Source organism: Pteronotus mesoamericanus, unplaced genomic scaffold (assembly GCF_021234165.1).
Source record: "Pteronotus mesoamericanus isolate MK-2021 breed Mesoamerican mustached bat unplaced genomic scaffold, CSHL_Meso_final contig_347, whole genome shotgun sequence".
NCBI classification, from domain to species: domain Eukaryota; kingdom Metazoa; phylum Chordata; class Mammalia; order Chiroptera; family Mormoopidae; genus Pteronotus; species Pteronotus mesoamericanus.
Window position 1 is genome coordinate 10766941 of NW_026555137.1, and position 27134 is coordinate 10794074.

Sequence of the window (27134 nt, forward strand, 5' to 3'; positions counted from 1 at the left end):
AGTGACTTTTAGTTTGTAACATGCATTCTGGTTTACATGTGAAGGAAGCGAGAACCTGAGACGGGAGAGAAAACCCGGCTGACATTTTTGGAGCTATGGACTGTGTAACGGCTGTAGATGAACGACAGGAACATTCAGTCCGTGGGACAGGGAAAGGACAGTGGGCGGGGGCGGGGCTGGGGTCTGCTAGAAGAGGAAAGGCAAGATGGTCATACTTCGGACGAAGACAAATGGATCTCAGAATTAATACTTTATAAGAGTCTGATGAAAAGTACTGCTGCTTACATGTTTCAGGAAACTGGCATATTGGAGAAATAAACACTACAGATACACAGATTTCACTGCGTTTAAAATTCAGTGCTTGATAAGGCCCTTTACCACACAATGTTTTCTGCCCCACAAACTGTATAAAGGAAAAGTTTAACTGCGTGAATGAGTTTAAGTACCTGACTGGGTTGCAGGGCAAAATGGAGTAAAATTAAACTCTCTCTTTCTCTTGACTGTAAGAGTAAGAACACGAGGTCAAGCAGGGCCATGAGAAAATAAGAATAGGGAACAGCCAACAGTTGTTTCAAACAGAAAGTAAATACACTACACATATTCCCTTAGCACACAGTCCTTAGTATTTATGATGTGATATGTAAACTTTAAGTAGTGAAGTCATAGACTCTAAATAGTGATTCTTCACATTCAATGTAACTTTAGAACCAACAGATTAGTTCAGAAGATTATCTAAGCGTCACAAACAAGCAACATGTATATACTGCAATTTTATTTCAATCGCACAAACGGAGTTAGCGTGTAGGAAATGTCAATGAAACAGTACGGCAGAAACGGCCGAGAACCGAAAACTCTAACAAGTACACCTAACGCGTGAGAAGTCGACATTCATTAGTGTTTCATCTTCAGTTTTGATTGACACTTGATGCTTGCAAATTTCAAAACAAACTCTGAAATCAGGATGACTATTCTGAAGAGATTTCAGCACCAGCACTAAGATTTGTACATTCAGTTGGTTTGCAGTTGACTTGTTAGCCATTTACATAGTGTAGAGGACAGGTTTGTCACAGGTCAGGTCACAGTGTTGAGGACAGAAGTGCCTTCCTGCAGTCAGGAAGGATCCCCGAAACTGCTTAAGACATCCGATGGAGAGGGCGGGAAGCCACTGCCACCACGGGGCCCCAACGTGGTCTGGGTGAGGAAAGAAACTTCAGCTTCTGTGTCTCACTTCCACTACTGAAATCTCTAACAGCAACAGCTGTCACGTGGGACAGGAGATGCGTACAGTAATTCAATCAAATGTTTTGGAAAGAACACATTTAGCCATCTTGGGATAATGCAAAATGATGGAAAATATAACATGATTCAACACTGGTTCTTTTTTGTCATTTTACACAGACATCATGTTAATATTAGACCAAGGCACAGAACGTTTAGTGCATAACCAGTTTCTTTTTTTACGATCTAGCATTTTATTGTAGTCTTTTATCTTACTTTGGACCACTTGTACCCAGAGTCCTCTATCCTACTATAGACTATTTAAATTAACCAACAAAATCAAAAGTTACTTCTGACCAGATTTATAGGGGACACAAATGTATAATGAGTGTTTACATAACCGAAAGTACAATAACAAGGATGGAAATGCCTATTTCTTTTAGAAAACAGTACTTTGTAAGCTTGTTGCATCTTTAGAATGCCTCTACTACTAATGTAGACAATGAGCAGTTGAAAAGAACTGTAGACTTGAATGAGAGCTCATCCATCACAGATTACTCTAAAAAATGAAGTTCCTACAGAAACACTATTTTCACAAGGAAACAAATCCCCTCACCCAAACCTCTCTGGCATGATCACGTTGCATATCGGCAGCAGCTGGGAAACTATGCTACCAACACACTCCGGCTGACGAATGGAGACATACAAAATTCAGAAAGCAAATGAAAACTGATCATTTCTTCAAAATTTTAGTAAAACTTCTGATAATCAAAGATTTCAAAGCAAATATGGCACATAACTCAAGCATGAATCAAGATGGTGAGCCTGGAGAATTTTTGATTTCCTAAATTAAAAAAAAAAAAAAATCTATCATTGCAAGAGACAGGATTTCTCCCCTATTTTAATCTTACAAATTTCAAAGAAAAGGGAGTGGATTACATATACACGTGCGTGTGCACAACACATGCGCACACACAGTGCTAAGTAGAGTTATCTAATTCCTCATTCCCACCACCCAAGTCTCACTTTATTTATTAAAGGAAAACTACGCAGGGCTCCTCGCGGGTTTCCCCTTAGCGAATGACCTCTGTGACCTTGACCGCTGCCGTCATTGTTCGTTCTTGTAATTCAACGTAACAAAATTCAAAAGCAGCTTCACCGTCAGGAGCATGGGCCTGACCGCCTGTACACCTGCAGGGCACCTCGGTGACCGTCACGGCCAAGTTCGGGGACCGAGCTTTTGAGTTCCACAGGAAGATAAAACTCCGTGTGAAGCTCCGAATCATGTTTCAGACCATTGAAATGACGGAAGTTCAAATACAAAGAGCTGAAGACATGATGTAAAAGATTAAGTACTTGGTTCTGTTAACATATTTACCAATTAAAGTCACAAAATAGTCTTTGTTATTTTTTCATGCAGGTAATTGAGAAAAAAGATAGTGCAGAAATTAGCTTTAAATAAAAAATTATTCCGTCCCTTCCTCCCACTCCCCAATACGCTACAAAATGTTTTTCCCTGGGACGAGGCCTTGAAAAGGCCGCTACGTATTACCGTGACATGCATTACCGCCTGCAATTAAAAAAGCTAATTTTGTGGTGGTTGTAATTACATTATAAAAATGTCCACATGCATAAATCTAAAAAAGGTTGAAAACCTACAGTAAATCTACAATATATTGTTTTACATTTGACCACTGGTTTGTGTTATGTAGGAGTCATAGATTTGGTAAAGCATTGTAACAATTTAGGAAGGCATCTAAATCTTTAAATTCTGGACGAATTTTATGTTTTAATCTACAAAATTGCATGAAGGCTAACTCGAGAGACTTCCTATCATTCTAAAATTCCTCAAGCGGGACAAATCATTTTTAGGACACTTTCGCATAAATATCACCCTTTGAAAGCACGTAACAGTCCCTTTTGTTCCACATTTGGTGATCTCCACCTACACAGGGCTCATCTCAATACTCATGGAATAATATGATAGGAAGACAAACCTGAGAGAAACATTTACAATACAACAGCATAACTTGCTGAACTCTTCATCAGCACGCTCTGAAAAAAAACCTCTGAAGCCTTTCTCCTCTTTATTTTAGCAACAGACTGTGGAAAATGAGAGATTTCTATCTTGACATGAAAATATTTCAACGCACAGCGATCTTGCCTGACGGGCTTAGTATTTTCTGCATAACTGTTCCAGGAACTCTTAAACGACTCTTCCATCCTGTTGAAAAGGTCAGAAAACAGCAGCAAACTGGGAGGGAAAGAGCTTATCGCCAGAGTATGATGTCTGAAGGCTTTCAAAGTCTGTTGGTGCTTCCCTCCTTCCGACTGTCTCCATCTTCTCACAGCTCACAAAATGTAGGGGTGTGTTGTTGTTAACAGTTGTTGTCTGTAGGTGTTTTTTCCTTTCTGCAGATTAAAGTCCTATCTCTCCTTAGTTTGTTTCTCTATGCGGTATTTGACTTGCTCAGTTCCTGCCTGATGGCTGGGTGGGAAAAGGAAAAGTATTTAAAATAAATATAATAAGATAAAATAAGTGAGTGACTCGATCTTAAGAAATTTTAATGACTGTGTTCAAACTCACAGTAATAAAAAGACACACTGATTCTGCATGTTTTATTGCACAAATCTTTTTAATTTCCTTATTACAAAAATGATCGTAATTCCCATCTATGTGTATTTATTATCCCCCTTTTGTATACCAAGTGGAAACACTTACTCTGTGGGCTCAAGAACAAGAGGGCCATGTGCTGGGGTAGATGAGCAGGGGCGAGCGGGACAAAGACTGGTCCACCTCGCTGTCCAGCAACGACTGCTCAGCAACTGCAACAGGGATGTTTATCCCTGTTTTTATCTCCATCCTAGGAAGGAGAGGGCTTCTCCCACATGCCCAGCCAAGGGCAGAAACTATGGGAAAGTAACTGTTTTATGCCCTCAAGGAATAAAGTGGCTATTTATTTGCATTTTCTTCTTTTTTTTTATCCTCACCAGAGGACACGCTTACTGATTTTAGAGAGAGGGAGAGAAACATCAACACGAGAGAGAAACACCCACAGGCCGCCTCTCATACACACCTTGGCTGGGGACCAAACCTATAACCCGTTGTGTGCCAGGCCCAAGGACCTGTGAGCCTTCCATTTATGAGATGACGCTCCAACCAACTGAGCCCCACAGGCCAGCACTACTTGCATTTTCTTAAAACTTGCTATTCTTTTTTAAAAAATTTTATTTTATTGATCATGCTATTACAGTTGTCTCAATTTTCTCCCCTTTGCCCTCCTCCACCCAGCACCCCCAACTCCCTCAGGCAATGCCCCCACCATTGTTCATGTCCATTTGTCATGCGTGGAAGTTTTCTGGCTACTCCATTTCCTGTACTGTACTTTACATCCCCATGGCTATTCTGTAACTATCTGTTTGTACTTCTTAATCCCTCACCTCTTCACCCATTCCCCACACCCCGCTCCCATCTGGCAACCATCAAAACACTCCCTGTATCCATGATTCTGTCTCTGTTCTTCTGGTTTGCTTAAAAACTTGCTATTCTTAAACATTACTTTATAGGAGTACCACATTTGTTTAGACACTCACCATCTATGAGCTCTTCTTTTAGCTTTGTTAATTCTTTTCTCATTTCATCTAGAATGTCCTAAAATAGTAGAGAAAAACATGAGGAATAAGGAAAAAAAAAAAAAAAACAGCCCTGCCAAAAACTCTTGCCCATATAAAAATTTAAGGCTGTATAAAATATGACATATGGTTTTGTTTCCAGAGTCATGATTTATGTGTTAGAAGGCTAGCCTTAGTATATTCTGTTTTAATAGTTTTCCCTTCCCAATCTTTGCTTATTCCAGCCTAGTAAGATAGGAAACACATGCTTCTACAACTGAATTAATTACACTGACATCCAGTGGAAGGCACGATTCAGATCACCTCCCGAAAAGGTAGGAGCTCTGCTTTCAATCGAGTCTCTGGGAGCGATCTGAGGGTGATGCACCAAGACGCATGAAGGCGGAAGACGAGTTAACCAGACAACCAGCTCTTGGCAAGTCTGTCATCTGGTCTGAAGGACGGGGTTCCTGAGGGATCCCCACAGCTGCCAAACTAAGCTTCCAGGAATCTAGGGTTCCCCTGAAGAGCCCTCAGGGGCCGCCCTCACGTGGAGACAGAGGTAGAAGGGACCCTGTGGGTCCCACGTGGCAGGCACCAGCCACATGTAGCTAGCAGGCCGTGGCATGTGGCTAGTTTGAAGTGAGATGTGTTCTAAATGACTTCAAAGGTTTAGTATGGAGAAAATAATGCATAGTAACTCATTAATTTAAAAATATTTTTTACATATTGGAATATTATTTTGAAACTTCACATCTTCCCCTATACTTACTTAATGTGGCTACTTTTAAAATTCTTACGTGGCCCACATATTACATTCCCATTTAATGATGATGTTCTAGACCTTCCTTCCTCCACGAAAACCAAGCCATCTTTACATATTTTGCAAAATTTCTACTTCTAAGTTCAATATGAAATAATGGACACATGCCCCATCCCCACCGATTAAAAAAAAAGTTTGAAAACTGTGTCATTATGAAAATTCCAGGGAGCTATGACAAGGTAACACAATTTAATGGGGAAAGTAATAGCCCCACTCAGGAAAGATTAGTTTTGAATCACGTGACTTGAATGTTGCACACACCTCAGGTAAAATTAAACTGCTCTGTGTTTAAGGTTCTTTTTTTTTTTTTTTAAAAAAAAAAGCTTTTCCTGTTAAAAATAAGGTTTAAAAACTATCAAGTAATTGAATTCCTCCATTTTACCACTGAGGAAACTGAGGCACAGAAATTATTACACAACTAACAGATACCCTTATTCAAAGTAACCTCAAAGTCACTACTGACATCAAACCTAGCCTCTTTCTGTCACTCTTCAGCTAGCCCAGAACGTACCGTGACGGGCAAGTGCTCTGTTTTAAAACACAAAGGTGTATTTAATACACAGGAAAACAAGAGTTTTATCAATCACCGCATGCTTCCTTTTCAAATTACACAACTCTACGTAACGTTCCAAAATGCTTTGCGCTCCAAAAACGCTTTGGGCTACAAAAACGAGGTGTATCTGAAATTACTGCTGGGATTTCTCTCTGTAATCCCCATTCAACGCTGAACTCGTTGTCGCAACATTATTGCTGTTTTGGGTCCCACGCAAACACTTGCTGGCATTTAAAACAATGACTGACCGAACAGGGAAAACAGGGTTTGAAGAAATATCTGGGTCCAAATCCTACCTCACTATGTACCTCGCTGTGGGAGCGAGGGAGCTGGGCTTCCCTGAGCCTTCTGTGTGCAGCCCTGGAGCACGGGCGCCGCAGGACACGGCTGTTGTGCGGGTCAGGGCACAATATTGCACCAAGAGCCTAAACCCGGCACATGCCCGGCGCTCGGTCGACCAGGGAGCCCGGTCCACGCAGCCGCAGTGCCCAGTACCATCGCTGTGGTCTCAGGCTGCCCCGCGGTGCAGGGCGAGGAGACAAAGACTGCGTCTTCCATCACAGACCCACCAGCATGGAGGTCTGCAACGCTGACTATCACTTTACTAAGATCCACTGCCGGCCATTTTGAATCTGTTTAACACTACCAATTTTTTAAAAACTTATTTTACATCTTCTAGGACTAAAGTATTGTAAAGCCCCACACAATTTCATCATCTATTACTCCTTCTTCTTTTTCCCTGAGTACAGAGGTATTCAATATAATACATGTGTATCCAAAACATGGACAGTATCTTTTTAAAGAAAGGTGAGATAACTGTTCATACTGTTTGGTCGCCTGTGTGTCCCAGCTAACACGGGCCTGTGCTCGCAATCCACTGCTACGCATTCTCTCAGGCACGATTCCTGCAGGGCCCTCCTTCATGCGAGATACATTTATACACTTCTGTGATGCTGTCTTAGCATGAACTCTTAGAAGGAAAACTGATGGGCTCAAAGTTCAGACATTTATTTTCAAGGCTTTTGATTTATTTTCCCAAACTGTTCCCTAGAAAGCAGAAATTTTCCTCACATTCTCACTAACACCAGATTTGCTGGGTCCCGTTTTTGGCAATGTCAGCGACAAGTGGGAGCCCGCTCCCCCTTTTAAACAAATATACACCAGGCACGTGCATTTAAAATTTATGCTATCCCATTCACCCACAGCCTACACCCTCCGCCACCGCTGAAACCTAACACAAACCCACTGAAACGAAACAGGAGGGTCAGGAAAAATAATATAGGACCAATGTCAGTGTTTAATTTATAGAAAACTACCTTAACTCTATGTGCTTTTCAAGCACATTCATGATCCGGCAAATGCATGCACGCAAGATGTTTTAAAAAGAAGCAGGTGCAAGTCAAGGACAGCAGCCACTGCACACCCACCTGCTTCAACCTGTCGTAGTCCAGCCCCTCCGTCTGGACTCCGTTGGCACTGGGCTGTGACGAGGGCGCAGATTTTGGTCTGTGCAAATGAAATTTCCAGGACAGGTGAGCAATACTTGGGAAATTTAAGGAGTTCATAAATGACCGTAAAATTACCAACCCAATCCCAGACTTCAATGCATTTCTTAAAGCATGTCGTGTTAAAAAGTTAACTGTCAAAGTATAGGGCTCATTACAATGTAACACAGGTAGTTTTTTCACTTTTCTCAGAACTTTCAGTTATTTGTAAAGAAATTAGAAGTGGTGCTAAGATGAGGAGACCCCTTCAGCCAAGAGCAGAAGACAACGCTTTTAGGGCACGAGGCAGCTCACCAGGCAACGCGTGACATGCTGACCAAGACAGGGACCAAAGGCCAGCTGCAACCTCCGAGGCCCAGGTGGGACCCTTGTTTTCTCCTTCTTTTGAAACTGTACACTATCTACCAAACAGCTGACAAACCAGTGGAAGGGAAAATATAAAAACAAATTATTTTACGCTAACGTGAATCAATTTACAAATTCTACACCTTGGTTTGTGGGTGAAAATTTTTTTCAGCGAGCGCAATTTCTATGTATATTTTTTATTCCATTTCAAACATCAAAAAATAAAAATGTTGGGAAAATGATGTTTACATTAAAAGTATATCCCCATCCAATGGGCTATGAGGGCCATTTCCCAATGAAGCTTTATGAAGGTGTCCTCTGAATGGTGTGCTCTGGCTAACTACTCCCATACGCTCACTTTGTTTTGCTTTGTTTTGCTTTGTCTTTAAAAAAGCAAATACCACACAGAACCTGCCTGTCAATGACTGCACTTTCAAAGGCTTACCTTCTATTAAAATTTTCACATAAAGAAATAAATCTCCAGGATTAGGTACATTTTAAACAAAAGTTACAATATCAAATAAGCTAGTCATGGCTCCGTCTCCAAGTCTGGTGACAAGAGAAAATACTAAGTGGGAAATCCACTATGGGACCACAAATCAATGGAGGGTAAAACCATTCGTCAAGTCACTTCAGTTTTGCAGAGCATCAATGTTAGCAATCTGAACCGAGGCTCAAAAGGCATTAATAACTTCCACAAAGTTATACCTGCATTCATTCTTACGAGGCATGTTGGTACCTCAAACCCATAAGCACTGTTTGCAGAGATGAAATATTGAGTTAATTTACTGTAACATCAAACATACGACTGCTTACAAGGTTGTTGTGAAGCAAGTCAGCCAATTATATTGTATTAGAGATCTGCATATGCTTATATGAACGAAGAAAATAACTTTCAGAAAACTTCACCCAGTAACCACGGACGGAGGCACCGTGGGGGTAAGAAGGTTTATACGACACATTTCTTTCCTTCTTGTGAGGGGGGATACACTTTTTTCCTTTACTGAGGAGACTACTTAATGCCACAGTCACTTAAGATGTAGTGAGGTCCACATTACGTAGGTCACGGTGCTCTGTGTAGAGTCTGGTCGAGTGAAATGTTCTTAAGGTTGACACACGGTGCATTTCAGGCGCCCGCGCTGTCAGCTCCTGCCCACCAGGATGAAGTCGCTGATTACTGTGCTTTTCTTTTACTTTTCAAATTTAAGTGGTACAACTAGCATATTCTCTCCTAAGTTAGACAATGAATACCCTTAAATTCACGTGAATAACGACTGTCCCCTACTTAACCAGGCAGTATGCTATCAAATAACAATATTTACTAAACAATGCAAGAAAGGATTATTGTTATATAATAATTGTGGAAACATGCAAGTTCTAAAAAACTGAATTCATGCTAACATGCAACCCACCACCGCCACCACCGCCACCAGGATAATTAACTACAGGGGGGAACTTTTCATACGGAAGGAAAGACGTAATCACCACTTCTTAAAAGAGATTTATCAACAGCATTGTCCCCAGAGGCACTGTGTGTGAAGGCAGCAAGATGACTGAGGAGACTTACAGCAGAAAACCTCATTGTTCGATGCTATTTTTCTATCTACTAGCAAATTTCCTAACTAAAGTTTTTTGGTTGTAAAAATAAAATCTAAAAAAAAAAAGGCGTAAACAACTATTTCACTACTGTAATACAAACATTTTAGGCAGATATAACTAACTGGCTGATGAAATAGACTTACCAAGTATTTTAATCATCAATGGCATGAAAATAACTTAGGCTGGTAACACTCTGGCCAAACAGAGTCTGACTACGGAACTCTCTGCTCAGGCCATGGACACCCACCCTCCATGCACTGCAATCCTAGGGCACGTTTCCAGCGCACCTGATGTGTACTCTTTAAAACAGATGCGCACAACAGCACGGGCAGATCGTGGCTATTCCTGATCTGTGGGCTCTCACCATAACTGATAACAAAATATGTGGGTTTCTCAGAGGTTTTTATTATGTTATAATGAGAGTGTTGCCTCTAGGCTGTACCACAATATTTACATCCCTATTCTGCCACACTAACTCTCAATATAGCTTAAGCATTTGAGAGGGTTTTTTTTTTTTAATTGCAATTTTTTCAATGAAGAAATAAATACATGGTTCATATCTTAGGTTTTCTTAATTAAAAAATGGAATAATAGGACTCATCCTAGGAAACAAATAATCTGTTCAGGATGTTAGATGCTCGGTTGTTAAAGACACTCAATTTACAACAAAGTATCTAGAAAACAGATATTTCTCTCAAAGAATAACTTATCCACAACTGTGGTTATAATACTGTCCCATGTTCCGGTATCTAACAGTATAGGCTCTTGTATTCCACTTTTTAAAAGCTTTGTCCCATATGTATAAGGCTACAAACAGCCCAGATATATGTGGCCTCAGATTCCCATTCTAGTGTTTCTGACATATTTACCATTTATATTTACCCTAATCCAACTATAAAGTGATGGTGGGGAAATGAATACTATTAATTTTTATAATTGAAATCTCTTAGAATTTTTAAAAACTGTTCTAGATAAAGCTGAACACAAAAGAGTCAATCCTCCTAAAAATCTCCCCTGTGGTGATTACCAATCCGTGTAGAAAAAGCTCAGCCCTAGCCTGAACATGTTATTTAAAAGTCTCAAATCACAAAGTCACATCAGGATGATACCTGTGTAATGAATCATAGGACCTGTTGTCAAAAACAATCTGATTTTTCCTTGGAGAATCCCGTCTATGAAGGGGAAAAGCCATTTAAAGGGGTATACAACAGAACTTTAAAAAATATTTCTCATTATGCTATTATTTTATAGGTTTTTTAGTCTTAGCAAACAAAATAAGAACCAAAGGAGTCCATTAACGTTAAAATAAGTTTTTCCAACACAACAGAAGGTATTTGGAGAGTAACTCTAATTATGTGAGGATACTGTTTACTTAATCACACAGAGAAATTGTTTAAATCACTATTTTTATACATGACAGACAGTGAGGCTTCAAGACAAAGATTCAGCAAGTATCAAAACACAAAGACATTTCTATTAGAATATAAAGCTATCGTCTCAAATAAAAGCACAGTAAGAATCACCGTAGCCTGAAGTATAGAAAATTAACTCTTCTCAAGGGGCATACAAAGAACATTTTTTCCATCTTGAATACAAGCTCTGTAAGCTCTTACTAAAAATCATAGGAAGAAATACCAAACTTCCCAACATTTCATTCCAGTCATAGTTTTAAAGCATTTTTAACTATAGCAGTCTTGCCCTCACTCTACTGTCTGACATCTTCACTTAATAAGTAAGTGTAAGGCAGCATCTCCTGTGTGTTAGTGCCAGGTATTAGCCCGCTCCGCCACTGAACAACTGGGCCGTGGACACTCCCGCTGCTCAAGGGTGACACCTACATAAACACACGGAACAGCCAACGCACGTGCTTTCAGAAGGGACAGGGGAGATAACTGAGGAGGAAAAGGAATACAGTTCTTATCTTTTCAACACATCTTTAAAATCGCTTATGGTTTAAAAGAGCTTGTAGTGAAAATTTAAGACATACGTCACACATACTGGTGGTTAGATCAAATCTATCAAAAGGTGTACGAGTGGGCAGGAAATAATTAGGCATTTCAGAATTTCTACTTTGGGAAAGGAGAGGAAAACCATCTACAAGTCAACACATGATTACAGTGCACTACTGGGCTATAAGAACCAATATTCCCTTGATCTACAAAAAAATAAATTTTAAATGACGGGCTTCAGAATGTATATTAAACTTCCTTTAGATAAAATCTGAAAAATCTCTCAGGATAGAGTTTTTCCTTCACTAAATGAACCCAAACACAGTGAGGAGCATCATCATCCGTTTGGAGAACCTCTCCTGTCCTGTTTTCTCACCAGGACTTCAGGGTTAGCTGCAGGCAAGCTCACAATGGACCTCCTACCCGTGAAGCAGGGAGCAAGAGCAGTGGCAAAGAGGAGAAAGATTTCCTCCCCGTCCCAATCCCCACCTTCCAAGGACAAATGGCACATCACAGCTCTGATAGGTACGTGATAAATGAGGCTTCCTACTGTGCTGAAGACAGGCCGTGACAACTACTAGACATGCATTCAGAGACTGCATCGATCAGGCATTGCAGAAGCAGAAGTGGGCCATTTCGCCAATCTACTGAAAAAGCTCATCCACCAAAAGAAATGCCTGCGTTTTCCTCTAAAATCCAAGACAGGGTCTGGCACAAATAACACCCCTTTTTAATTACAAAATCATAAACATGTAATTCTGTAATACAATAAAATCACACTCAAGCACATGATATGACATTTTAGGTGAAATGTTCCAATCAAAACTGTAAATTATTACACCCATATCATTACCCTACCAGCCACACTCAAGCAGGCATTACTTCTGCTGGACCTTCTTTCAGTCACTTTAGAAACTATAAGCATCTACATGTCCCAACAGGCCCGGTTTCTTTGGGGACCCTAGGCTACAGCGCCCTCCGCAAACCCTGCTGCCGTCAGGAGAACCACAGGGAAACAAGCGCTAATTTACATCTAGGCCAACACAGGCAGGTCTGTGGCCCCACGAGGTCCATCCTTGTGTTTTTCTTTGTTAGTAGAGTCAAGTTTGCGCTTTACGAGGCAAAAATAAGGCAAATAGCTCAGAAAGAAAAGACAAAAAACTCTTTAGTCTCTAGGCGAAATAGCTTCAGTTTCTGGGAGATCTTTAAACTATCTTGTAGGCCAAAAAATATTTTCATCTATGGTCAAAACCTATGATGCAAATTTGGTTTTGCTAATAAAGTAGGCTTAGCTAAGGAACACTGCACTTCCTTGACCACGGACACGTGGCCACTTGGAGAGACATGAATTAACTAGTCCTGTTTCTGGGTACTCTTTTTTCTGACTTGATATAATTAGAAGTTTGAACTGAGAGGGCAAAAAGACTTCTACTTTACAAATTCAAAATTTTATTTTGCTCTCTCATCAACAGCGTACCCTTTTCTCTCCAGCTGCTTTTCAGTTTAAAATGTTACATTTCTTTCAGAAGTTACATTTACAAAATACAGGATGTCATTCAGACTAATGGGAAAATGGGACTATACTACGCATTGTAATATTATTTTGTTCAGTGTTAAATTTCTTGAGAGTGACAACTGTACTGGGGTTTCGTAAGAGAATGTCCTAGGAAAAAACATGGAACGTATTCAAGGTGAAGCAACAAATATTTGCAAATTACCTTCCAACTATTCAGAGGGGGAAAAAAGGGTGAATGTGTAGATAAGAGTCCAAGCAAATGTGGCAAAATGTTAGTAACTGGTGAATTTTCGGGATGGGTATACAGGTGTTCACTGTACTGTTCTGTCAACTTTTCTGTAGTGTTGAATCTCTCAAAATAAAAAAAACTGTGAGGAATAAAAGCTACCTAAATTTCAGACAACCTGGCTGGCAATAAGCATGGGGCAGAATTCAGACAATCAAAAGGAAAAGTACAAAGGAGCACAGTGCTTATCTAACAGCAGCAGGAATACAGGTGTTTTGTTTTTTTTTGCTCCACTGTACAAGTTCGAATCTACCACCCATGTTTCTACAATAAAAATGTAGGTGTCAACTTTTTTTAGATAAAAATGTAATATAATATTAGAAAATAAATTGGTACCTGGATATAACAGGTGACTTGCTGCCATTCATTGTATTTGTTCTTTCCCAGGGTTTTCTTGTTGGTTCTTTAAAAATAAAGAATGGAAGTTACTAAACATCCTACACGCTCCCAGAGTTATTGTAAAACAAGTAATAAAATACTAAGTATCGTTATATAGGTTTATATGGTAATACAGGTAAATAAGAAAATTTTAATTTCAGATTAAAATTTTAATTTCGGATTCTAATTTGAACAATTTCAGAACTTAAAATGAGAAGAACAGGCAAGTGTAACATGTTTCCCTGGGACACACTTAAGACTGTTAAATGTAAAATACTATAATTCTATACACGGGATGGCAAGAAGCTTCTCTGATAAAGACAGGATAATCAGAATTAAGAATAGGACATCTTTAAGTTGTTAGAAATAGTATACATTATTTTAAATTAAGAGATACTCTAAGTTTATTAGACTAAAACAGTAGAACCATACTATTTTAAACAATTTTTAGTGCTAAAAGAAAAACAAATAAAAAGTAAAATCTTTAATGTGTTCAAAGTCTGATATTTAATCTAAATCCAAATAGTCTTCTTGGAAAATTATTCAAACAATTCAAAATAAATTTCAGAATCATGCAATTCTGTTGCAGCTCCTTGATTCTCAAAGAAACCAATTCTTGGGACTTCGGAGACAATTCCAGTGAAATGTAAACGAGTGCCCTGTCAGCTCCTACCGCAACAGATAAGCAGCGACTCACTGGTCAGCCTGCCGCGCTTTGATTCATTGCTCTAATTTGGGCTGAATCACTAATGCTATCGCTGCCCTCACTCGCAGACTGGCTGAGATCAGCAGCAGACTCCTGTCACGGGAGAGCATCTGGGCCACATGATAATCAAGTCTAAGCATAAGCCATGATCTCAGGGCACACTTTTAACTAGGAAACCCCAAGTTCCAATGCTGCCCCTCAGTTGGCATCCACGTATTCTCACTTAGGTAGTCGCTTGGTCTCTCTTTAAATTACACACGTGCAAAAGAAAATCCAACCTCTTCCTTGAAATACTGCTTCTGTTCTCGATTGCTGTTGCAGTCATCTAGATGTGAAAACTTTAAGTCACCTCCCACCTTGCTTTACTCATCGATCAATCAATCAATCACCCATCTCTTCATTTTAAATTATACTTTGTATTCCTTCTTTTGTGTTGTAACAGCTAACACATTCTCTAAATGACCACCACAGAGTTGACAAGGAGACATCAAATAATCAGATGGGAAGGTCCAGGAGGGACAGAAACTCATCCAAGAGACATCTGCCAGAGTAGGCGAAGAGCGAGAAGTTCTGAGTAAAAATGAAGGCCAAACAACTGGACGAGCAGGGGGATGGTCATCAGGACACTGTCACCAAAGAAGACACGCATGGAGAGATGAAGAAATATGCTACAGTTGGCCGAGGTCTTTCTCAGCCAAGTCACCTTTTAATCTTAAAAGGGCTCCTCTGGCTTTGAGGACGAGCTTCAGTTCAGCTGTGCGGACAGAGAGGCGGCCCTCCCTCCAGGGGACCCCAGGTTGGTTTCAGGAGGAGGCGCCGGCTGGACCGCCTACAGAAGGTCTCTGGAAGCACGCTGGACCCTGGCCGAGCCGGTTTCCTATCCTGCGCCCCGCACTGCCCCAGATTTCGGTGTCACGCTGCTCGCTGCTGCCACTTCTATCGTTCCTAAAACAGTCAACCCACTCCTTGCAGGATTAAGTCTAAACTCCTGATCTTTTTTTTCCTTTTTAAATTAATTTCAGAGAGACAGAGGGACAAGAAGGGAAGAGGAGAGAGAGGGAGAGAATTTTTGTTGTTCCACTTACTGATGCAGTCACTGGCTGATTCTTGCACACGCCCAGACTGGGGATTGAACCTGAAATGCTGGCGCATGGGGACAACACTCCCACCGAGGAGCCCAGCCAGGACTAAACTCCTGATCTTTTCACCGAAAGGCTTCGACATTTCGGTTCTAACTCCCTTTTCCGACCTTTCCCCGCCGTCCGCCACAGGAGGAACGCTCCACTCTCGGCGGGCGGGGCTCTCCCTGCCCACCTCCAGCTCACTGCCTGCGCAGCATCACCCCCTCCACTGCAGCCAAACAAAACAGCCCCCAGCGCAGAGTAAAATGTCATTTTCTCCAGAGATGAGCCAGGTGACTCCAAACGATGCAATGCCCTCCCTCTCTGACACATTATTTAAGATTCAACATGTGGTTGTAAAAGGTTAACTTTTTGTGTGTTTTGGGGTCTTATCTTCCCAGCTGGTGCTCAGGCTTTTCGGCCTGTGAAGTGTCTGGCACAACACCAATTAAAAAAAAAAAAATCCTAAATTAAACAAGTGGAAGAAAAAGCCCCAATCCCTCCGAATGAATCCCTGATTTAATACGCATGGTGCACATGTGCAAACACACAAAACACATGGAAAATCCATGCTGTAGTTTTCCATATTTTCAATAAGGGGATATATGGTACACAAAGAGTTGTTACCTTGGGACCTATGGATAACCTTCAGGAAACTCACAAGACTTTTGAAATTATGAGCAAATCTGTATAAAAATATGATTTTCCCTCCTGAGGAGAGGGTTCCTACTCTTTTCCAATTTTAAAAGGTTCTGTGACCCTAAATTATAGTTGAGTTTTTAAATATTTATGGAATTAATAACAGTATACATAATTAATTTTGGCTTATAAAAGAAAGATACAGCTAAAATAAGTGGGTCAAGAAGCAGGTCATTTTTAACGAAGATAATGCAAACTGACTGAATCCTAATCAGAGGAAAAAAAGGAAGCACGGAGGGAAAACAGCTCACCAAGTCAGTGTCAATTATAACACAGTGGTCAGACTGCTGAAAGGTCACCTCAACAGTGAGAGGGATTGTTTTCTTACAAATAGGTTATAATCATAAAAACAAAAACAAAAGTATGTTTTCTAAAAAGTGGGATTTAGAGGCACTGGTAGTCTCTAAATCAAAATATGTAGGTAAGAATTAATATAGAGATTTCTCTACAATGGTTTCCTATGGCTCATTCTAGAAATGAATTAATCAAAATCCTCAAATTTATGTTGCTTCCAAATTAGATAAAGCAGGGGCTAGTCTATGCCCTAATCTTTTAGTCAAATATGCAGAACTGACCTGTGACTATGTAACAATTTCATAGTCCCATCATGGGTACAGTACTCATCAAGTATCTCCAGTGAAATGTATTTTGTTAATATTCTTAGTGCAGTAATACAGTCTATGCCTGAGGGTTCTCAATGTCAAAAATTTCACTAAATTCAAGAATGTTTCCCAAAAGTTTAAAAAAACTGTTTCCCTTACAAATTAGAAGCTTTATTTCCTTGATGATCACTATTAGCCATGTGCATGGTTAAAATGACAACTTTCTCAATATGAGAATGTTTCCTAAGAGGCTTAACTAGCTAACATGCTCAATCTTTACCTTTAGGAACCAGTTATTAAAAATACTTTCCATTCATCCGCTGATGTATCTCCTTTGGTTTAGTGAATAACCTCAAATCATGGTCAATGATAAACAGAAAATGTGTAAAAATGATTTTCAAAGAAAGATTTATCAGAGAAAAACTTGGGGTTTTAAAGTGTCTCTTAATATCAAGAAGAAATTAACAACTGCTTCATCTGCTTCTGGGATAACAAAGGGCAGAGGGAAAAAGTCAGTGGTTTCAAGTGTGAGCAAAAGCTTTAACATTTTAGTGACCAAGCAGTCACTTGGATCAACCATGGGGAAACCGGGAGTATTACTATACAGAGTAAGTTTATAAAGGTTAAAATATATCGCTTGAACTTACCAGGTGTACTCGTTGAAGAGGCCTTAGAAGGTATGGGCTCTGAATCTTCCTAAACACAAAGAAATAAATATTAAAATATCACAAACCCGTCGTACATAGTGTTTATACTTCCATTTCCAATAACCCTTCTGCTGTTTCCCACCTTTTCTTTCATCGATCTGAGACTCTTCCTTCTCTCACCTTCCCAGCATCTCCCCGTCCTGTATCCCCGTAACTCCTCGCCTCAAGTGTTCTCGCTGACAACGGCACTAGCCAATGCCATCAGGCCAGACGGAGGAGACAGGCTGGAGGGATGCCATCACAGAGGCCCAACGGAGCAGCAAAAGCAACTCTACCATTCATTCAACACCAGCCTATGGAGCAGGTAAGGCCGAGTTTGCCCAGCCTAACTGGGGAGGAGGGAATAGCTAATAACCACAAGGCTCTCAGGGGACACATTTGAAAACTGCTGATTCAATCTTAGTCTTTCATTTTAAATACAAGGAAATGGAGGTTCTAAGAGGAAAAGCCAAAACCAAAAAAAAAAAAAAAGCCTAAGTAAAAGATCATTCACTCATTTAACGATAGATTTGGGTAAAGATTTAAATGCTGTAGGCCTGAACTTAGGGCTTTTCCTCAGAGCTCCATGTTTTCCTAGGAATGTCATTAAAAATTATAAATAATACTCATAACAAGCTGTTTTTAACATCTGAAGAGTAAAAAAACCACGCAATTGGTAAGTTCAAACCAATCTTTTACACGATTTCCTGAAAGAGCTATGCTTAAGCCTCACACATCCAGGTGCGTAGACTATTAACTTACATTTTTGTCCTCTTTTTGTTCTGTTTCTATTGTTGATCCCTTTTCAGCAATTCTTCTCCTAAAAAGAAGGTAAATCAGATTTAAAAAAAAAAAATAATCTAACTTAGTATAAAAACTATTCTAAAAGGGAAGAACTGCATCTAGTTAAATTATATTTTGGAAAAAAATTAAGAAAAAACCCTGAACTCTGAGCACATGCACAGACTTCCTCACTCACCTCCTGGCCAGAAGGGCACTCATTTCCTCCATTAAACCGCTACCCCCTAGAGGGAGGGGTCCGTTTCCACGACCTGCGTCTGATTTGGATGAGGCCGAGTTCACACCAACGGCATTGCCCCCACTTGGGAAGGAGCCATCCTCCATCTTAATGAAACATACATGCATAATAAACTCCTATGTCAAACGATACTGTGTTTATTACCACATTACATTCAAAACAGAAGACTATATCAGCATTGATTTCAATAAAACCCTCTATTTTAAACCTTCTTAGGAACCAGCAGGGTGAAAAGCACTGGCCTTGTTACATAATAGAAGTTTCCTCAGAGGCACCGTCACCAATGGCGCGTAACACTGCGCCACAGACTCCTGGGCGTGGTGTCCTGAAAAGGACACACGACTCGGGGGGTAAAAAATGCATAATCTGCCCCCAAAATGCACAGCCTGATTCTAATTCGGAGGAAACATCAGATAAAACAAACTGAAGAATGAACTACAAAACATGGTTTTACAGTCTTCAAAAATGTCAGCATCACGAAAGACTGAGGAATTGTTACAAATTAAAGTGAATTAAAGAGACACTGCAGTTAAAAATAATGACTGATCCTGGACTTGAAAAAATTTGCCATGAAAGACATTATTGGACAATAGATGAAACTGGAATAGAGTTGTAGATTACAGTATTCTATCAATAAAGTTGCCTGACTTTGATAATTACACTGTGGCCATGTAGGTGAATGTCCTTGTTCTTACAAAAAACACAATGAAGTATTTCGGGAAACAGGGGTTTCTCATTTCAGACAAAAGTAAAGTGTGTGTGTGTATTCATGCAGAAGGAAATGCACACAGTGAAAAGAATAAAGGAAATATAATAAAATATTAACTGGTAAGTTTGGCTGTTGGGTTTACAGAAATTCTATTATTCTTGCAACTTTTCCCTAAATTTAAATTCTTTCAGTTTTTAAGAATCTTTTCAATTTTTCAATGAATTTAAATTAACATAGGATTCATAAAATTAGAGCGCAGTAAATTCAGTATTTTAGATATCGAGCAAGAATAAGACATACACAAAAATACAGTAATTTGGAAACGCATTTACCCGTGACACTTTCCTAAGTTTTGCTCCAGCAATGGCAGCTGCCAGTCCAGTTAAGGGGCGATTGTCTTCTGACGTGGATCCGGCAAAAAATCCAGAAGCAGGGAGGGGAGGAGCAGGAGGCGGGGGAGGAGGGGGTACCTGGTTCGGAAGGGGGGGTGGAGGAGGGGGTGGGGGAGGCCCTGAGGACGGAAGTGGAGGAGGAGGAGGGGGTCCTGGGGGAGGAGGAAGTGCCCCTGGAGCCTGGGCAGGACCTGGTGGGAGTGGAGGAGGGGGTGGAGGTGCAGGTGGTCCCAAGACAATGCCTGAGAGAAAGAAATGTTAAACGAGACCATCAACAACAGAGCTGAATGGCAGTACCTTCCATGGAACTGCGGGCAGAATGGCACGCTAAACTTAATGGGTGACTCAAACATTTACTACTTATTATTAATGAGTTTGATTTATCATAATGGTGAAAGTCTAGGTCAGATGCTAACATTAAAGTAAGTAGTTGTACACTTTGGTTTTAGTGTACAACTACTTACTTTAATGTTAGAGCTTTATTAACAGAACTATGCAACAGATCATCTAACAATCAGAATTTTTTTGTTTGTGGGGATTTAGTAAATAAACAAAATAAAGGCTTATGAAATTTGGAAGAGAGGTAGTATCCCGGAAGAAACAAACTACTGTATATGATGGCAGTTAGTACTGTTTGAAATAGCAAACCCCGGATAATCTGTGTAAACCCTAAGTGTTGTGACAATAAATTCTACAATAGAGAAAACATGTACTTCTTTGTTTACAGGCAGCCAAAGGGGCTGGACTGAGAACATCAAGGGTGGTGGGTCCCAGGCATCCACATCTCAAGTCATTACACTTGAACTCCAGTGTGTAGCGAGAATCAAGAATCACTGAAGTTAAGGAATCTCTACAATGGAAAACCTCAAAGTAACAACCAGAAATCATTACGTGACGCAGAAGTTGAAGCACAGAGGTGTTTTTAGGCTAGAAGACAAGGTAAGAGGAAAATGTCCAACTCTTCTAAAATCACGGAGTGAAGAAGAACTTGTATCGGAAAATACAACTAGTAGGTGCTCCCTTCCTTTAGGCTAAAAAAAGGGTGTTTTAGGACAAATAAAATGCTATTTGCATACTGAGGGGTACAGCTTTGGAAACTGCTACCTTTGAATAGTTCCACAAGCTGAAAACAAAAATTGCTTCCAGAAGAGTGCTGAGCCTAGGCTGTCAATCTTCCAGGAGTGGCTGTCGGGCTAATAACTGTGCCTCTCTTGCCTGTCCAGCATGACTGCCACATTGATACTAAACTAGAATTTTGACTCGACGTGTATGCAAATGTGAGAAGTCAACAAGAAAAATGCATACAGAGCAGTAATGAGCCTTATCTTAAGAACTAAGAGTTTTTAAAAGAGCCATGTTTAAATCCAGAATATAACACTGTTTCTTTGTAGCACCAACTTGTTGTCCTATTCCCTCCTGTAATTCCTGCGGAATCCTATTTCTAAAAAAAAGGGGGGAGGGTTGCTAAGCATCTTCTTATTTACATACGGAGCTAGGTCCTTCTCTACTTACAAATAATCCCTACTTAGGAGTATGTTACCATGACAGCAAGGTCCAGGCAAGGGGGGGAGGGAATGGGGGAAGGAATAACTATAGAAGCTGCTATTCTCTCTCAACTATCTCTTTTGCCCACTACTTCTTGTAATTCTGGACCCTGGAACCCTTCGGGGCAGATACCAAGCCTGCCATCCATGCCCGCCCGCCCGCCCTGCCGCCCCTGGCTGCTCCACAGGGCTGAGGAGCGCCGCCCCTGGGAGGCCAATATGGGAAGCTCCAGGCAGGAAAGAAAGACCAGAGTGGAACAGGGTCCCAGATTGGAACTGCTGCAGAGGAGACACGAGGGTGACATATGTAATGACTACAGCTGGGCACCAAATATACTCTAAGTTTTACAGAAATGAAGGGGAGACAAGTCAGAGCATGTACGTATTGTGTAGCTCAAGTATGCCATGTAATAGTTCCTCAGTGAAATTGAAAAGTAATGTATTAAGGACACCTTTAAATACTGGAAAACACCTCCAATGGTGACCCTGCCGAAGATACCAAAATCCAGTTCAATGCGGAAATTCCTCCCCTTCATCCTCCCAATACGATTAATGCAACAGAAAAGAAAGCCACTCTAATTCTGTACACTAGAAAAAATATGGTGCTATGGCATAACGATGTTCAGCTCTCAACCCCCGCCCCCCGTTCTTCTGGCGAGTCCACCAGATGTCGACATGGGACACGTCCAAGTGACCGGCTGTGAGCAGCAATAACGGAGCCTTACCCGGTGGGGCTGGAGTCTCGGCCGGCTGAGCGGCTGCCTGCAAGCCTGGCTCAGAAGCAGAGGAGTCTCCCAGCACAGAGTTTAGAGGAGTCTCCACAGAGGCAGGGGCAGCTGCAGAGGGAGAAGGGAGAACACTAGGCTTGGATGAGGGAGTTGAGGCAACAGGGGTGCTTGGAGGAGGAGAAGCTTGAGGTCCACAGTGTGACAGTGGCGCGAGGGGAGGCAGTGGAGGCGGCGGCGGCGGCGGCGCTGGCCCTGAGGTAGGCGGCGGAGACACTGGGTGTGTGACAGAGTCCAGCAGCCCAGTGGGTGCTGTTGGTGATGGAGGCATTTGGGGCACAGGAGAAGAAACACAGACAGGGAGGACAGGCCTCGGACCAGCAGCTTTGCCAGGGGGGCTGCTGATCATTACTGGAGGAGACGGAGGGAGGGGCGAGAAACTGGAAGGAGACCAGGCACAGGGCTTCGCAGCAGGAGGCTGAGAAGAGGGTGCGTTCACAGGAGAAGAAGGCCGAGAGCTTTTGTGCAGAGGACGAGGAGCTGTAGCGTAATGGGGAAGGACGGGGTGGAAGGCTGACCCTAAGGAGGTTGCAAAACGTGTCGCTGAGTGTCGCAGTGGTGGTGTGGGGGGTGTGGAAGTAGGTGGCAAAGCGGTCACTACAGCGTAATCAGGAGTGGCCTCTGACACTGCAGCGGAGATGACTTTAGCGTGTGATGGAGGAGGTGCCGGAGGAGGCTGGCAACTGGCATACTCGGGAAGTGGAGCGCTATACAGGGAGCTGTCGGAAGGTGGCGCTGGACAGAGGTGGAAAGCAGCAGCAAAGACAGGATAAAAAAGGAGAGAGAAAAAGGGAGCTAGTAAAGCCACAAAACCAGCATTCAGACAAAATGTATAAAAGTAGACTACAGTTAGTACAGAGAATCAGGCACGTGTGCAAATAACTGATTCCACCTGAGAATACTCATAAACACGTTTTTGAGATCCAGAGAGAATGAAATTAGTTTTCTTTCTATCTAATAGGTAGACTGATAAGTTAAACTGATTAGCTTATCCTTTACAAGGAAAACACAGTACCTGTAGTCTTACTTTTCCTTATTTAGTCCACCAAAAGATTATACGAATAAAGGCCACAAACAGAAGATTAAGTTCCGCTGTTTTTTTTAAAAAACAACAAATAGCCAAACTGGCAAATGTTTATGATAAAGAACTAGGAACCCCCCAATTCAATGTCTATTTGTGGAAAAGTTTTGTTTTGTTGGCCATAACCCCAAAAAATAATTAGGGAGGTAAAGGCAAAAAATTAACTCAAACAACAAACCAGTCAACTGATACTTAACCAGCCTACACTGCGACTTTTCGTATAGGCCATATGGAATAAAAACTAATTCTGAAGTCCTATAATAAATGTTCATTTCAATCAATGTCAAAAGACCTCAAGCTTTCAGTCATCTTTTAATCCGTGGGTCTCTCAATAAATTTCATCATTTAGAAATTTTCACAATACTAAAAAATATATTGAAATAACTAGTCGGTTTTAGAGAAGCTATTTTTCACCTACTGTTTTCAATTCCTCCTTCGAAAACTGAGGAAACAATTAGGCAAATGTCTTGCTGAACGGCATTCTAATACTCAGGCAGTCAAGACAATTTAAGCAAACCTCAAAAGGGAAATATAGTCCAAGTTCCTCCAATATAAAAAAATTCATAAAAACACTTATACTTTATAGCCAATTTATAGGCAGTTAGACGAGTTAGAATGCCAGAATAAAAACTTCCAAGAGCTTTCTTTAAGTCTCCAAGCAATAAAAGCAATAGAGAGAAATAAAAAGAAAATGTTAAAGTAGCAATTGTTGCTTTATGAACTTTTTCATAATTTCCGATCTACTGCTCCACCCCGACCAACTCAAGTGTGAAACGCTCTAATACAGGGCTCCACCAAACGCCATCCACCCTCCCAGCTCGGATGCCAAGCCCACGGAACAGCATGCCAGTGTCTTACCAGTGCTGGATATTCTCCGCTCCCGCTCCCACTCCAGCTGCTCCCGCTCCAGCTGCTCCTGCCGCTCACGCTCCAGCCGCTCCCGCTCCTGCCGCTCGCGCTCCAACCTCTCCTGCCGCTCGCGCTCCCGCTCCACCCGCTCCAGCCGCTCGCGCTCCAGCTGCTCCTGCTCCAGGCGCTCCCGTTCCAGCCTCTCCCTCTCGGACCGCTCCCTCTCCAGCCGCTCCCTTTCCATCCTTTCTCTCTCCAGCCTTTCCCGCTCCAGCTCCTTCTGTCGTTGCTGTTCTTGAAGTTGCCTGAAATTGTAAACAAAATATTTTAAAATATGCATCTCTGGCTACTCATCGTGAAAATTCGTTTCTTTCACAATGAACCTACATGAACCTCATTTCTGATTCAAATACAAAGCCACATGGCACATGTAATCAACATCTCTCCCCCACTGAAGGGCTACTTTGAATAGAGATGACCTACGAGTTTCATATAAATGAAAATAATTTCTCTTAATAGGATCAGTTTTGACTGACTGCCTCAGCACATTAAGCTGTCTCTTTTTTTTAAAAGTTAGCTTTTTAAAAAATATTTTATTTATTTATTTTTAGAGAGGGAGAAGGGACGAAGAGTGGGAGAGTAACATTGATGTGTGAGAGAAACACCCAACTGGTTGCCTCTCACACACACCCCTACTGGGGACGGGACCCACAAACCAGGCACTTGCCCTGGCCAGGAATCGAACTAGCAACCTTTAGCTTTGTAGGGCAGCATCCAACCAAATGAGCCACACCAGTCAGGGCAAAATATCTCGTTTTATTCTGTACTTTTTATGAATAAAATATTGCCGATGAATGAATTTTCCAAATAGCTGACTATATATAATTTTAATAACCAAGGCATTATTTAATCGATAAAAAAATCCTCAATTTTAATTTCCTTTCTAAAACATGACCCTAAAACTTCATTGTACAAGTAATGCATTATCACTTTAGAAAATACAATAGCTGACCATAGGAATAGCTTGAACAAAGCTTCCTAAATGAAAAACAAAACCAAACCCCTGAGTTAAGTAAGAAGAAATAAAGTTTAAGGCAACGTAAGTCTCATATCCAGACAAACTATCATTAACATGTTGGCATTCATACTTGCAGACTTTTCCTTCTGTAAATACATAAACTTTTAAAAAACAAATAAAATAGAATAATATTTACCTACCATTCTCAAATCTGTTTTCTTCTCTCCCACTTAATGTACTACAAAAGGTAGTCTAAGGCACTAAGCACAGTTTTGCATCTTTACTTTTCACGACCGCACAGTGTTCTATTGTTGACCTGTCCACAGTTTAAGCAGTCACCGACAGCCGAACGTGTTAGTCTAATACTGTTACTATTACTGACTGCAATAAACGCTTTATCTTCATTCCCCTTTGAATCCTTTTTTTAACCACATCTTAAGGATCACTATTGACACCTTACTTGCTAAGTGAAAGATGTTTTGTTTTGTAATATAACTTTTAATCTTCATGTCGAAATCTAGTAGTAGTATTCATTCCCCTTTGAACCCTTTTTAAACCGCATCTTAAGGATCGCTACTGACACATTATTTGTTAAGTGAAAAGATGCATTTTGCTTTGTACCACGGCTTTTAATCTCCATGTAGAAATCTAGTGGTAGAATTCCCTTCTGGGATCTGCCTTGAATGCTCTTGTTAGGCAGCTCTCTTGCACCAGCCCTTCTTTTAGTACTTTTTTTTTTTTTTTTCAATGAAATCCTTAGTTCACGTGAAATTCACCTTGAGTTTGAGGTGTGAAGCAGTACGCTACCTCACACACCACTTGCTCTACAGCTGACAGGCCCGATTTAAGACGGCACCTTTATACACGTGTGTGCTGACAGCTTCTGAACTTCCAGGACGTTTTTGTTCATAGGTCTGTTTGTCTAATACGGCACCAGTATCTTGGTCCTCTGATACCTGATACGTACATACTTTAGTACCTAGTAAAGAGCACCCCGTCCATCCTTACTATTCTCCTTATATTAAAAACTTGCAGAGACCTATGTATGTGGCTCTAAAACACACAGTTTGCTTACTGCCTTCCATACACATGTGTAAAAGAACAATAAAATGTCCCCCAAGTTCCCATCTGGATCTAAACGATATTCTTGCTTAAAGAAGTTAACGTTCCAAAAAATTAAAAAGATAAAGAGTTATCCTCATCCTCCACAAAATATATTTATTTTGTAGCACTGTGAGGAAGATGAAGTGAGGCAAGGCCTTAAAACCCCTTTAAAAAGTTCCTGCAACATAAGACCACTTGATAAATGTGAGCTATAATAATAATGATTTAAAAATTTCAAACTGGGACTTTCCCTGGCCTGGCTCACAAACTAGCCGGGTTTGGCTTACAGGCAGAGCTAAGCGATAGAACATATATGCTCTCCTTTGCTCCTCCCAGCAGCATCCATAAACCAGTAAGGCCTTTCCAGCAGTCTCTCCCATTCATGTTTCCTAAACTGACTATAAAACAAAGGAAAAGTCCACCTAAGTAAATTAATCCCACTTCTCTCACAGAAACACAAAGCCTCTCTCTGGACAGATCGCCACACTTAACAATAACTGCAAGAGAGAACCAGAAGAACCCCACGGCAGTGCTTATCGGGAGCAGCAGCTGTTTAGGCGACTGGCTACTGAACAATCAAGCCAGATTCTCAGGATGCAGTGCTGATTCCGCCACGCTACCAAGTCTCTGAGCGGTGACAAAACCACTGCAGGGATGAGGGCAAGAAACTAGGTGTATTCACAAGAATGTTTTTAAAAATAAACTGGACAGAGAACGTCAGTTATTGTTTTTTAATAACCTGCATCTAATGAATAAACTCAGCTAGGTCTTATATGAAATGGAAAACATTCAACATGTGTTCTTTAAAAAGGGCATTTTAAATGTAATACTCCGAGCAATCTATTGGGTCCAAAGGCAAACGATACACCCATATTTTTCTAATTAGAATATATCTGAATACAGAAGCTCAGGAAAAGTGCTTCACTTTAGATGACTAATAGCTGCACGAAGACATCAGTGATGAAAAGATCCAAGTTACTAGGTCGGTTTGTATCTCTGTGCCGCCTCTCACATT

General features: G+C 41.0%; 1 protein-coding gene across 5 annotated transcripts in view; it reads right to left on the minus strand.

The window, feature by feature from the left end:
- Window positions 1-805: 805 nt before the first annotated feature.
- ENAH (ENAH actin regulator) overlaps window positions 806-27134 on the minus strand; it is a 101005-nt gene continuing 74676 nt past the window's right edge. For 2 of the 5 annotated variants that reach the window (XM_054576649.1, XM_054576647.1), the window contains 11 exons: window positions 24007-24302; window positions 22008-22802; window positions 19679-19980; window positions 18578-18723; window positions 18361-18418; window positions 17560-17608; window positions 13743-13809; window positions 10765-10827; window positions 7634-7712; window positions 4813-4870; window positions 806-3706 (listed from right to left, as the gene is read on the minus strand). In XM_054576649.1, the coding sequence (XP_054432624.1) occupies window positions 3669-3706; window positions 4813-4870; window positions 7634-7712; window positions 10765-10827; window positions 13743-13809; window positions 17560-17608; window positions 18361-18418; window positions 18578-18723; window positions 19679-19980; window positions 22008-22802; window positions 24007-24302 (1951 nt within the window). In that variant the 3' untranslated portion in view covers window positions 806-3668. The remainder of the gene's footprint in view (window positions 3707-4812; window positions 4871-7633; window positions 7713-10764; window positions 10828-13742; window positions 13810-17559; window positions 17609-18360; window positions 18419-18577; window positions 18724-19678; window positions 19981-22007; window positions 22803-24006; window positions 24303-27134) is intronic. The other 3 variants (XM_054576651.1, XM_054576652.1, XM_054576650.1) reach the window with 3 other exon arrangements.